General features: G+C 43.6%; 1 protein-coding gene across 6 annotated transcripts in view; it reads left to right on the forward strand.

The window, feature by feature from the left end:
* INPP5D (inositol polyphosphate-5-phosphatase D) overlaps positions 1-7,193 on the forward strand; it is a 54,701-nt gene extending 47,508 nt beyond the window's left edge. For 4 of the 6 annotated variants that reach the window (XM_013370514.3, XM_065073151.1, XM_065073153.1 and 1 more), the window contains 7 exons: positions 364-451; positions 1,207-1,356; positions 2,126-2,219; positions 2,451-2,561; positions 3,156-3,425; positions 4,771-5,347; positions 6,131-7,193. In XM_013370514.3, coding sequence (XP_013225968.1) covers positions 364-451; positions 1,207-1,356; positions 2,126-2,219; positions 2,451-2,561; positions 3,156-3,425; positions 4,771-5,347; positions 6,131-6,133 — 1,293 coding nt within the window. In that variant the 3' untranslated portion in view covers positions 6,134-7,193. The remainder of the gene's footprint in view (positions 1-363; positions 452-1,206; positions 1,357-2,125; positions 2,220-2,450; positions 2,562-3,155; positions 3,426-4,770; positions 5,348-6,130) is intronic. The other 2 variants (XM_013370515.3, XM_065073150.1) reach the window with 2 other exon arrangements.
* The last annotated feature ends 7,012 nt before the right edge of the window (positions 7,194-14,205 follow it).

Raw genomic sequence — 14,205 nt, forward strand, 5'->3', positions numbered from 1 at the left:
AAAGACACTGCGATAAGTGATTGTAACAACAGCCAAACAGTTTTTTGGGAACAGACTGTAATCAGAGCCTGATCACTTCCTCCTAGAGCAATTTGCAGCCCTCACCGTAGGAAAAAACTGCAGCTCAGCCCAGTGTGTGTGCATTCTGTCTGCTGTGCTGGGAGCAAGAGTGGGGACACTCCAAAAGTGTGTGGCCTCCTACCACTGATCCCCAGACATCATGGAAGAGGCTGATCCTGGGGGTGACATGGTACCCTTGTGGTTTGTCCAGCTGAGGTTTGCTCATTTGTGGCTGAGGCACAGGCAGAACCGTGTTCCTGTAGACCACCTATTGCACTGACCCACATTAACTTGTCTTTGCAGCTGACTCCAATCATTTCAGACCCAGAATACCTTCTGGATCAACACATCCTGATCAGCATTAAGTCATCCGACAGTGATGAATCTTATGGTAAGTGCTTAGCTCTGAAGTTCTGCATGAGTCAAAATCTGCTTGGATTTTTCCAAACCGCTGAAAGAGTGGGAGACAACAGAAGTCACTCTTACAGACTGAATATCTATGATGCTCAGACTTCTGATTTAGAACTCAATACATACAAAAATACATTGTGGACAATATTTTGTGAGGTAATGATGATTAGAGGAATATGAACTAGAACCAACAATGTGTGTGAGCTTTACCAGCCCTAAAAGAGCAGTGGCTTAAAAAGAAAGAGCTTTACAAGAATTAAATAGGAATCAGTCTCTATTTAAAGAGTTTATTCAGAACATACAAGTCCTGTTTCACTTGTGCTCACTTGACGCATTTCTCCTGGCTACAGAAAAGCCATTGTCAGTGCTGCTCACTTCCAAATTCTAACCAGCCGGAGACTGCCGTCCTCACCCACAGAATGCTCTTTGCCAAAACCTCATAGACTGGAATGGCAATCAAAGGCTCATGTTTTCCTTACCAGTAATGAAAGCTCAGCACCCCGTAGTCACCTGCGGATGTCTCCAGTTCCCAAATCCTTCACACATATGTGAAGAAGTGAAATGAATGCCCCTGATTTCTCAAGAGATGCTACTCCTTACTGCAATCCAAAGCAGATTCTCTCCAGTAATCTCAGCCGTGTTGGTATAGTGAGAGTAAATGACTGACATGAGAAAGAGATTTCAATGCTTTTTTTTTCTCAGTCCCAGGCTCACTGTCTCCTTGTCATCCTCTAGGGGAAGGCTGCATCGCCCTGCGAATAGAAGCAACAGAATCCTTAGTTCCTATCCATACTGTGCTGACACACCATGGTGAGAAAACAGGGGTCTTCCAAGGTGAAATCAAGTTACAAACATCACAAGGAAAACAGAGAGAGAAACTGTATGGTAAGGAACAAGATCATTGCTGCAATGCTTGCTCTAGAGAATATCCATCTCCAAAGATTTCTGATAACTGTCAAGGAATTGAAAATTACCTTTGCAGTGCTTTTAGTCCCAGAGAGGCAAGAGCTTTTGATGCTGACTGCAAGGAGATTGAGTATTGTTAGTTCTCAAGAGTATACCTGAGCTCTTTCAGAAAAACACAGCAATTCCATTTGGCTTTTTCTTTTTCTTCATTCAAGTAAATTCGGCAGACTGAGAGAGCCCCCTGTCTGTCACTGATACTGGTTTTATTGAACGGTGATACCTTATTTCCACTTGCAGTGGCCTTTTGACAAGGTGCCGAAGCTCTCCCTGTTCCATTCGCTCCGGGGAACATCTGTAAAGAGCGTGTGAGGCTCTCAAGGAGCAGTTACTCAGCTAAAAGATCACAGACCTTGCTTATTTTCACCTTGGTGTCTGTTGTTCTCTGTCAGAGTACAAAGGCAGCCTCATGACATTTACTATTGTTCTTGATAGTAAAATTACCTGTATGTGACTCTCTGGGGGATCATGACCTTTGTATTTCGAGATACACATTTTTCCCTATGTCAGCAAAACATGATCTGTATTAGTGGGCAGTTGAACACATAACAGCAACAACCGTTTAAAACTGTCCCATTGTCATTCTGATAGACAAAGAGGGGTGCCTTAATACAAGCACTTACACAGAAAACTCAGGGAATCAGACTTGGAAGCTGCCAAAACACTCTTTTATGCCTTTTCTTTCCTTCAGATTTTGTCAAGGTTGAACGTGATGAAATAGCTGGGCAGAAACCAAAGAATGTCAGCAACTTGGAGCCTGGCAAAGACTGGGATCAGACTAACAGGTAAAGGGCAAGTGGGTAAGTCGGTTACAGAAAACTAGTTGGCTCAATAAACACCGAGCTGGGCTTGCTGTGGGAGCAGCATTGATCACCATGGTGAGCACTGGGATGCAGCCTTTGTGGCTCTCTGGCCAGGGCTGGTCTATGCTTCTATGTCCAAAGCCTCAAAAGCTGAGAATGGTTAGTCAGACAGGGTCCCTGCACCCCACTTAAAAAGGGCCCTTTTATTTCCAGCAGAAAGTCAAAATGTACTCATCTGATGGCCAGAGAGGCAGCAGCCGTTGCTCGCTATTGGGGAAGTGCTTCCTCTTCTCCAGAGAACCCGGGAAAGGAGGATATGTTACGGTAATCTTGCTGCTTTACCTCTGCCAGTGCGGGGTGGGAAGCTGTGCCCAAACTACCTCTCTTTTCCTTCCCAAGAGTGACAGGACGCTTCTGGGCAAGGCTGTCCTTTCACTCCAGTGTCACAGGCGCCTTTCTGTGCAGGTAGCATCCTGCCTTCTGCCTGCTTGTCGGTACGGGCACACCTCAACAGCCCAAATGTCTCTCCTGTTGTTCCAGCAGCATTTTCCCATGCTGTGCAATGCTGCCAAGTACAGCAATTTGCCTCTTGTTTGGAGCTGAGCTGCTGGGCCCGGGAACCCATAAAAGCACCCAGATGTGGCTGCAGAAGCTGAGCCCTCTCTGCAGCCTGGAAATGCGGAGGTAGCCCTGACCCAGCTGCTTGCTCCCCAGTGAGCCAGGGGAGGGAGGCACTAACAGAACTCCCACTTATTCTCCGATTCTGAAGCAGCACTGACAAAAACAAACAAAAAAAAGAGTCAATGTAGTGAATCTCAGCAGTCAGTGAGCACCAACTCCTTTGTCGCTGGCAGAGAGACAAAAAAATAAATCTATTTATGTGTGTATCTTCCTAACGATATTTCTTTTCTTCTGCAGTTCCACTCCCACAGACATCAGCAACCCCAACTACCTGGGGATGGCTGCTTTCTCTCAGCAGCCCTCTGCAACCAGCCAGCTTAAGCAGATCCCTTCACCAGACCAGCCACCTTCTCTCTGGAGCTACGAGCAGCAGCCCAAGGAGACGACCTCCATAATGGGACAGAGTCAGTCATCCTCCACATCACCCTCCTTGTCCCCTCTATCTCCAAAACCGTCCCTCCAGCCTCCAGCAAGCAGAAGCATTTGTAGTCGGAGTCAAGAATACCTGTGAGTCTTTGAGTTTTGCACTGGGGCTTGTCCCCTCTCTCCTGTCATTCTGCACAGTCATTGTTTCATGATCTGTACAGAGAGTTTAAGGTGCAGCATGTTCTTTCAATCTTTTATCTCTAGAATTAGAAAAGGATTAGTGAAGGACACAAGTTCAGATGTCACATACTCAGAGAAAACTAGTGTAGTAATTCCTCAGACTTTTGTACAAGGAAAGCCAAAAATATAAATTTAATTTTCTACCAAGAGAAGGAGAAGACTATAGAGATGACTGTAGTAATGAAGAAGGAAGGGGAAGAGTGTGGCATAGACCGTTCCACGGGATGGGAAGGAAAGCTCCTTCGTGTGCTGTACATTAAGCACTTTAACTGAATTTCTGCTTACACTGCCACACAAATGTCCAGTTGCTGTAGAAGTTAGCTCCATGTGCGATATCTGCCACAAGTCTGGATGCAGAATTTCCTTTCAGCAATTGACAATATCCCGTACCTACCTACGTACCAAACCTACGAAAGGGATGGGGCTGCCCTCCTGAGCATGCGTACGCACTCAGTGTTCTCCTTCCAGACCTCTTTTTTGTAGTGACAGCTGCTTTCTGAGCCTGGGTGAGAGTTCCCTGGTAAATGTATGTGACACTCCAGATGAAAGACTTGCCAAATCAGGTCAAGTCATACAAAACTCATGAAACCTCCATCGTCCCATGGTACAGCTGTGCTGTCATTCCAGCCTGAGCCTCAACTCAAATTGCTCAGCTGTGAACGCGCTATGGTTTCTCACCCTGCAGTATAGAGCTAGTACTTACATATTGTGCATTTGGGTACATTAAGGAGTTTTATCCCTTCCTTAGGAATACCATGTGGCATTGGTAGCAAGAGGAGATTGACCTAGTTGTAAAATGCTACAGTATGATGTAAGCTCTTATGTTAACTGTCCAGACAGCCCTTTCAATCCTCTCTTGCCAGATCAGAGGATTCTTATTAATATTTAAAATCCAATCTGTGCATGTCGCAGATCCATCAAAGCACTTTGCACAGTTTGGCTCAGCATCTTATCTCTGTTTAAAGAGAAGCCAAGTGTCACTCTGACAAGACTGTAGTCCAGCGGGGAGTTTTTACAGTGCTATGCATATCTGCTCTCAGGTGTCATGTTAATAATGATTAAAGAAAGTAAAAACAATACACAATTCTGTTCTCTCCCCAAGAGTTTAATTGTTACTCTGTTAGCCCTTTGCACAGTCAGTTTAATTTTATCATGTTCATTTCCTATTAATTTTCTCTTTAAATCAACTGTTATCTCTTGCCTGCTTTTTACAAGTCTCCTTTTTACACTGCTTTGATGACTGTAGGCCACCTGAACTGGGGAAAACCACAGCAGAGCCTTTGCTTCAGGAGGAGGGACAGCAAAAGCCAGAGATGTTTGACAACCCCCTATATGGCTCTATGGGCTCCAAGGCCAAGGTGGCTCCAAAGAAGGAGCAGGACTACACCAAGGCTGTGCGAAAAGAGCAGCTGCCGTTGCCTGATCAGAGCTTTCATCTTGCAAAGTCACAGGAGCCCGAGAGCAGCAAGAGCACCAGCAAACAACCAGCACCACCTTTCCTGGTCCCCACGCAGCGATTTCGGTCCTATACCTGCTCTGGCCAATCTGAAGAAAAGAATACAGGTGAAAAGACTCAAGGCAAATCCAAGATGACTGTGTCATTAGAAAACTCAGCGCCGCTGAAAAAAATGGTCAAGCCATCAAGGTCTGAAGTCAACCCAAGCCTCCAGGGCCAGCAGAACAAGCCGCCCCTTCCCTCCAAGAGCCGGGCAGTGCTGGACATGCAGAACTCCAAGGGCCGAGACTATCGGGACAGCTCAGAGCTGCCGCACTCCGAGAAGCACCGGACGGAAGAGGGACCGATCAGCAGGACGACGACACCGGTGTGTTACCTGTGGGAGTAAGGCAGGGTGGAAGTTTTGTTGGGCTGTGGTGTCACAGCAGAATAGTCCTATAGGAATACTGGCTTAATCATTCTGCCCTGGCTCTGTATTTCTTACCCAAACTCAGAGCTCTGTCCCACAAACCTAGAGGACATGCAGGGCAGGGGATGCAAGGGAGAACCTCAAAGCAATATTGCTGCAGAAGATGCCATGTTGTGAAACCACGGCCTTCATTTTGCATGAAGGTTTAACTTCTGGACTGTTTAAGCCTGATGGCCAGAACAGGAATGCAAATAGTCAGCTACTTTGTTACTGCTCCTTCCGTGCTTATTGTGTTGTTTCTGAGAGTGTCCAAACTTGGCCTGACAGCACAAATCTACAGTATGGGCTAAAAGATTTGCTTTGTTGTAATTAATAAAAAGGATTGGGGGTTGACCTTTAAGATCCCTTCCAACCCAAAACATTCTATGATTAAAAGTAGTTATCTATAGGAAACGCTCATCAACTTAGAACAGTGATGTCTAAAAACAACACTGAACCCTCTACAGAAATAATCACACATCTACTTTTCTGGGTTGGTGGTTTTTTAGTTGTGTGTTTGTTTAGGTTTTTTTCCAGAATGTCATGAGCTGGGTGAGGAGGAGTAGGCGAGGTCTAAGTACATGGGTTTGAGAGAAAAAGAGACCCCACTTGGGCAAGCTGTAGGATTTTTTTTTTTTCTTTCTCCATCAAAACTTTTAGAATTGTCAATAGACAAGCTGATGTCTTCTCTTGTCTCTACAGTGAAAACGCCACAGCAGATGGCACCTGAGGAGGAATCCTGATGGAAAGAAGGATGGAGATCACAACTTTGTCACACTGATGTCCTCTGGTCTGGTTCTAAAAAGACGGGGGATTTTTATTTCTGAGGTTGTATCCCTCTCTATGATTATAAAAGTGTTCTAGACTGAGAAGTTTATCCTGTGTGGCTCATACCAAGAGGAGCCAGGACCGCGATACCAAAGGCAAGTTAGCCTTTTGTAGTGTCACTTTGGTACTCCTGTTAGGAGGCAGGTGGTTAAGTACATGCGTTAGTAAATGTTTTGAAAAAGAGGAAGGTACGGTATAAGGACCAGGAGAGGGAAGGGGTGCATTTACGGAACCCTCTTTATACAAAAGCAATTTTTTTATTTTGTGTTACAGGATTCCTATTAAAGAGCGGTATGTAAAAGAAAGCATTTTGAAAGCGGTACAGCTTGAAAAGCACCTCCTGTCCATGGAGCAAGGAGGTAGGGGAGGGCAGGAGAAGAGTTTGAATAGCAGATAGTGGTGAATGTCACACACTGTCCACAGAGCCAGCTCTGCCTCTGGTGTGAGCTCCCAGGCTGCAGCCGTGTTACTTGTGCCGAGTGTGAGGGCTGGCCCTTGGCACTGTAGCTCTTTTTTGTTTTCCTAGCAGGATACGCTTTTGTACCCCTAACAAATAAAGGGCAATATCAGAACTACATGCAGAGGTGGGAGATGAGGCAGTGTCCGTGGGCAGCCTAGGAGTTCAGCTGCCAGGAGGGACGGACAGCTGTCAGTCCAGCCTGTCTTAAAGCAAGCACTCTGCCTTGGAAGGACACTGGCCGGCTGGTTGTGTAGCATTCCTAATAGATTAATGCTGACCTTACTGTACACTTTTGTTCATTGACTGAGAATGAATAATGTTAACATACTTGTAATTTCTGTTATATTCATGTTAAGTATTAATGCCATGGTTACAATTAGGCTATGCCTGTTTGTGACTTAATCATTGCTATTGTTTCCATGTTAATTACTTAAAAATAATAAAATAGTCACCTTTCTGATCATTCTTTACTGAAAATTCAGAGCTGCCTGCCACATGATTCAGCATTAGCTGGGTGTTACACCAGAAGAAACACCAAAGGCACCAGGGAGTGCAGGGAAGGTACAATGCCGCTGCAATATTGCAACTGAGGATGCATTTGTCTGTGTGCACAGAACCTTCGTGGATACAGCCGGTTTAAAAATTCTGGCACCTGTAAGCAGGTACAGTTAATAACTGTATGAGTATAGAAAACGTACAGTAATTTTACTGGAACAGAAGAGGCCAAGCACAGGCTTTTGAGAAGGGGTAGAAGGGGACAATCTGTAAAGCAGAAATGTTTTTAAAAGAGAGGTTTTTCTGCCACGCAGGTTGGAGTTTCAGGCATTATCACTGAAACATCTGGCTCTCTAACCTACAAATCAGCAAGGCAAGCCATGAACTTACATTCCTCCTGCTTTATTCAACAGAATCCTCTCTGTGTAATCCAAATAATTCAATAGCTGTGATATTTCTCTGGCTCTGGGGAGCATTTCACTTTTCTGTTCTAGATTGCAGGAGAACTTGTATGGCCACAAAGTAAAACCTCACTGGAAGAGGTGAGCTTTCTGTCTGATACGGAGAGTTAGATCGGTTCCTGCTAACTGTGGTGTGTTCTTATATATTTGGTGATGGAAATGTGACAGGATTTCTACAAGAAGTTTTTAACTTCTCAGCCATGAGACAGGTTCAGATTCCCAGTGTTTATCCACTGACTTCCTAAGCTGTAGAAAATAAAATACGTTCCCCAAAGCTTGCAAAATGAAAGCTTGATATAAAGCAAGGATAGCTTCTTGCAAAAAAAGATTCTCCTAATTAGGAATACTGCTTAAATTTGGCACAGATTTGCAGATGAGCAGAGTTTGAGAAAACTGGACTTAGTAAGGCGTAATATAAATCCAGGTACTTGATCTGGCCTGTCCTTTAGAAAGGTGTCTTGCTGGGGGAGATGAGAAGCTCTCTGCCAAGTTTCCAGCAGAACAAAAATGCATTACTATTCCCACGCTAAAAATGCATTATTTACCCAGCTTGAGAGCTGGGTAAGAATTATCGCTTGTGGCTCCAAAGAGAGTCTGAGCTATTGTCTGTGACAGGAATGACAGCAAATGCCACCACACTTTCTGCAAGTGGAAAATGTTCAAAAAAAAGGCTCTGTAAAGAGCTTTCTGAGGCCTCTGCAGAATGGAGAGCTCTCAGCTGAGCAGCTCACACATGGAGTGGCAGAGATGGGCTGGTGCAAAATGCTGGGACACCGCACAATACTTGTCTTTGCGGTAAGAGCAGCTGTACCGTGAGGCGGCAGAGTCAATAACGCCAGATCTGAATATCAGAAAACCAAGTTTAACAAGTAAGTCTTGTGCTTATGCTTGCTTTGTTTAGTTTTTAGTTTGTCATGAAACCTTTAAGACACTGTCTACTGGTTTTACTGCGCATGTCCTGAACCAGATGAAACTGGGACTGAACACAAGCTGCTTTTTTCTCTCCTGTCCCTGGACCTATGACTCTCTTGCCAAAGCAGGCACATTTCTCTGCGATCTCTATTATTGTCCCATTAAGTTTGTACAGGCAGTACGAGTAGCAGACATGAAGTGAAGGGTGTGAAATGTTCAAAAATGTACTGACTTCCCCCAGATGTAGTACCTCTCCGTAACCTTCCAGCATCCTTTCTTTTAAGTTCTTAAAATAGCTGCAGTCTTGGTGTACTTATTTCCACGGAGACCCAGCTGTCAAAAATGCTTTAAGTTCCCAGCTACAGGATGTGATGTTGTAGAACACAGTAACTTTTTAAACCCCCGTTTCCTGCCTGCACCTGATGCATCTGACGCAAACTGACTTGTCCTCTCAGCTGTAAAACCGTCACAGGCCACTGTTAAAGCTTTTCCCAAAATGTTGCGGTGCGCTGTACATTTCCTTCCTGGTAAAGGTAGGGCCCTACAGAAAATGGCTCAAAGAGGAGAGAAAATAAAAGGGAAAGAGAAAAAAAAAAGAGATGAGGAGTTAGTCACTCCAAAATAGCAAGGTGATAATTTTCATGTTGTTAGAAATTATGTTGCTTAGATGTCTAGTCTGCTGGGGCCAAGCGCTCTTTTTTCTGTACAGGTTAAAACTGATCATTTAGTCAGTATCCTTCCATCTGTTTTTAAAATGATGTTTTTTCTGAAATCTTTGCCACATTTTTCTGTTGTCCTTATGACTGCACAATTAATTTCATCTCTATTGCGACTGAAGTGATGTATTATCCAAGAATTAATTGGTTTACCCCCACCCCCTGACAAAGCTCCTAATTTTTGTAACATTTTCCTACTTGTGTATGATTGAGCTGTGGGTGTCAGGACAAGCTAACTGACCAGGGTGACCCAGGGCAATTCGCAGAGATCTCCTAAACCGATGGCCCCAGGTGGCAACAAAACGGTTGGAGACGTACAATCTCCAATACTTAATTTTATTTCCCTGCTCTCTGCCTGAGGGAAATCCACACTTTCCCCTCTAGGACATTTGCTAAAGAGACTCCATCCTCACCCTTGTTTGTTGTGTCCCGTGACCATAACATGAACCAGAGATGCATGAGGACAGTTTAGGTGATGGTGGAGGCTCCTCTCCATCTGCAGGAACAATTGACACTTTGGTGCCGCAGTGTATGTCAGCTGCACCAGCGCGATGCTTGTTTCGTTGAGGTATTTGATGAAGGAGTCGATGACTTTCCTTTTTTTCTGTGCACAGCTGGACACATCTGCACCCCAGAGGTGCTGCAGCCACCAGCGCACCTGAGGAGGGGGCTCATTGTGCAAGTGCTGCAGGATCTAAATAGTCATTTCCACGTGCCGAATTTCCCTAGTGCAGAAAAGGAGTTAGCTGTAGAGGTACAAGATGTTCTTTCTATATATATAAGTAAACATCAGGTTTATATTCACATGGATATGAAAAAGGTCTCCTTTCTAATTCCACAGTGTGCGCATGATGTTGTTTCAAATGTGGCTCTTAATAACAAGTATTTTAGGAATGCATTTGTGCTAAAATTCCAAAGTCTCTCAAAAATTCTTTCACAGTTGAATCCCAGGTTGGCAGAAGAGAGATTTCTTTTTACCTACTGTAATTTGCTGTATTTTTTCCGATACATAATGAGATAATGCTTTATTTCATTATGCATCACCAACTTTCCCTGAACTTCTGTTCTCAGCTCATTACCATTATCCTGTTTTATTAATTTTATTTACAGATTATCTTTGTACTAGCTCCCAAGTCAGCTAAACAAAAGGTAAATTAAAGATGCAGAGATTAATTCAGCTCTGCAGAACTATCCGCTGGCTCACAATGTCCTGTGTATGAATCCAGTCTTTATTGCAGCCATGGTTTATTTTTGTCACAATTCTGCTTTATTTGATTTCAGCTTCTAGAGACGAATAAAAATTTTGCCCAAAAAGACTCCGTTGCTGCAAACACATGGAAGGGCTTAAACATATCCTTTTAGATCAAAAATAACTGACATTCTTCAGTAGCATTCCGAGAACTGCGATCAAAACTCTGTTCTCAAAAATCCAGTATTGTGGGAGACATCACGAAGACTGGCCATGTGCGTTTGCCGAGATTTGGGGGTTGGACTAGACGATCTCCAGAGGCCCATCCACCCTCAACTATTCTGTGCTTCTGTAATTATATTTAAATGAAACCATTCTGCACCAGGGACAGTAATCTGCTACACATTACAGTTATTATTAACACTTTATTGCATTTTTTTCCAAGGTCTGGACTAGGTTACATACAGAATAAATCAGTCTCTCGTATCACAAAGCATTAGATTATATTATAACTAATAGAGATAAAGATGGCACACAACAGGCAAGTAAATGTTGGGCTCAGGAAGGAATGAATGGATGAAGGAGACAGGGTCCAGCAACAAGCAGGAAGGTTGCAGAAAAGCAAGTAGAGACTCTGTGGAATGAGAAAGAATCCAGCAGAAGGGAAGTGGGTAAAAGCCCTCTCCAACAGAGATGGGAAGAAGGAAAGACAGCAAAGAAATTGGAAAATGAATGAGACCTTTGCAACAGAAGGCATTAAGAGTTAGCACAGAAATTGTCTGTTCTGTACTTTACAGCAATTTGCATCTTCACAATTATAGCTTGTAAACACAAAGAAAACAGCCAGATGTGGGAAATATTCCCTCTTTTCAAATGTAAACTTGAAGATCCAAAACAAGGCCTGATTTGAAAATGGAGCTTTGAATTTAACTTGGTCTTTGGGAGGGACACTGGGGATCAGCATTTTCCCAGAAAATGAATTTTGTGATTCTAAGTCAGGAAGCAGTAAAGGAAGTAACTGAATCCGAGCACCAAGCTTTGGCCTCACGGAGGGTCTGAAGGGAAACACCGCATCAGAAACTCCACTCCCCTTTGAGCAAGGATCCCTTTCATCACTTGAGTGTCAACCACAACATGGCCATCTCAGCACAGAATCTCCAAAAAATTAGGCTGGAAGGGACCCTGAAAGGACCCATGCAATCCGTTCACTGTTCCAGCAAAGGGTAGACTACAAAATTCCTCACAAGGTTTTTAACTGGCCTTGAATCCCTCAAGTGTCGGAGTTTCTCATCTTCCTCAAGCAGCCTGTTTCAGAGCCTCACCAGCCATTCCTTATCTCCAATGACCATTTTTTGGTGGACTTTAAGCCATTTTAGTCTAGTCCTGTGCCCTGTGAACAAGCAGATCAGGTTATTGGCTTAATTTTCTGACACATTAAACTTACATACTGCTCTCACACTTCCCGTCAACCTCTCCCTCATCAAAGCACACAATCCCAACTGCCCAAATCTTTCCTCTGTGCCAGTTCTATACGTTTTGGTCATTCCTGCTAGGCTACGTCAACACACAACCACAAACAGGCACACCTGGGTGCAGGAAAATGTTGTCCTAGCAATTTTTATCTGAGAGTCTGTGACTGATACAGCGCACGTTCGGCTGTTCCGCCCGCCCCAGTACGAACCCCTCCAACAGGCACGTAATGTCTGGCCTGTCACCTGGTAAAGAACTGGCCCTCATGACAAGCGATCAGTGAAATATTGGCCTTTTCTGTGTCTCCGCACCGTCTTGCATGCTTGGTGCAAGTGTCGCTTCCTTCACAGCTGCTGACATCTGGAATTGCCTCCCCGTGTTCACCCTGCTTGTATCTGCTGAAGGGGCTTTCTTCTCCTTTGCCTCTTTTCCCCTGGACGCACAACTACCAGACCCACCGTGAGCTTTGTATGGGAGGCAAAGATTCAACCTCTGTGGATATAGAATACAACATATTCTTATTGAAGGCATAGTTTTCACTTTTTCACTGTTGTGTGAGTTTTCTTACAATCATTACGTGTGCCAGTTGTCTTGATTTTTTATTTCTGAATTAGACTGTTGAACAAGTTGGCGGATTTTACTGACGGCGGTAGCAGAAAAGCACGTCAAGCAGAGGGAAGCCAAACTGAGTCTGAACGAGCTATTTTATCACGTGTTCTTGTAAGTCTCGTTGATCTAAAAGGAGAGCAAGATGACAGATGATGACATGGAGCAGGCACGTGCTATTGGAAAGACTGCCAGAAGCTTAAGCTGAAATTAAGAAGAAAGAGGAACCTTGTATGGAGTGAAAAAAGCATCATTAGCAGGTATTGTTGAAAAAATCAGGATGTCCTGCCCACTACAGAAATTGTAGATTACAGAGAGGTGGGCATCTTTAACATAGTGCAATTTGTCCGAAATTCAAACATATACAGGTGACAATTAATTGAAATCCTTCCCTTGGAACAGTCTAGTATTTATTGTAAACAGTGAAACATAGACAGTGTTACCAGTAATTCATCTAAGGGTTGAGGACACGCTTTTCTCTTTCTTTTTTCTTCATGCCATTTCTGCTCACACTGATTCTTTTCCCCGCTCTGCTGAAAGAAATAGCAGACGCTTATTTTCTCCCCTGGTTTTAGTGAGAAAAGCTTATTCTCAAAAATGAGCTGAAGGATTTTTCTTGGACAGCCTGAAAGAAAGCAGGTGGTTGGCAATTCAAAGGTAGTGAGAGACTTTGGGGCTGATTATGTATTAAGGACAAGGTAAACGCCTCAGGAGAAGAGTAACCCAGTCTGATCCCTGTATTTCTGTATTTTTGCCTGATCCCTTTTTTCTCATGTTTCAAGTCTGGTTTCCTCTTTCTCTGTAGAGGATTAAGATATAGAGATTTGAAAGGATGAATGTCTCTCAGCACTGCCCTTCAGGAGTTCAGTAATTATATCCATAGAATTAGGACTTTAAGCTTACAGTTACAAGTAATTTTATGTTTTTAAATATCTACTCTGATTTTGTGATGTATAAGCAGGGAAAAAGTAGGCTGTGTGCTTACACGCGGCCAAATTAGTTTTGTAGAGAGCATGCATAACCTTCTATATTGTGTACTTGATAAGACAGAGCTGTACATGAACTATTATTAACTCTGGCAGCAGCGCTCTCTCCTCCAGTGTAATAATCTAGTGAATCATCTATTTTATTCTATTACAATTTAATAATTGCATCTTCATTCATTTACTAAAATGAAAAACAAAACTATTTTAGCTAGTCCAAGACATAAAGCTTTATGAATCCTGCCCAGTTTCAAATTAAATTACCGTAATATGGTTACCTAACACATTACTTAAGAAGTTAAGCAGTTAAAACTGAAGCAATGAAGCAAGCTGTTAGGGATTTTTACATTTGCCAGAGAGCGCGTGGTTTCTTCTGACGCTGGACAGGATGTGCTAGTGCAGTGAAGGCTGCCCTTGTAGTTTATATTCCAAATAATTTTTCAAAGTAATTCTAACTAAAACCCCCAAACTGCACTTCGTTTCACAACAACCCTCCCTAAACAGCAGCAGAACCCAGTGAAGCTTCATCACTGATGCTCCGTATGTGCTGCTGGAACTGGAGGTCATCTTGTGGAGATTTGGGAAAAACAACTACAAAACTCACCCGACAAATACTTATTGCAGGTCGCTCTGGTTTAGGCGATGCGGTACATCACC

This window comes from Columba livia, chromosome 9, assembly GCF_036013475.1.
Source record: "Columba livia isolate bColLiv1 breed racing homer chromosome 9, bColLiv1.pat.W.v2, whole genome shotgun sequence".
In the NCBI taxonomy this organism is placed as follows: domain Eukaryota; kingdom Metazoa; phylum Chordata; class Aves; order Columbiformes; family Columbidae; genus Columba; species Columba livia.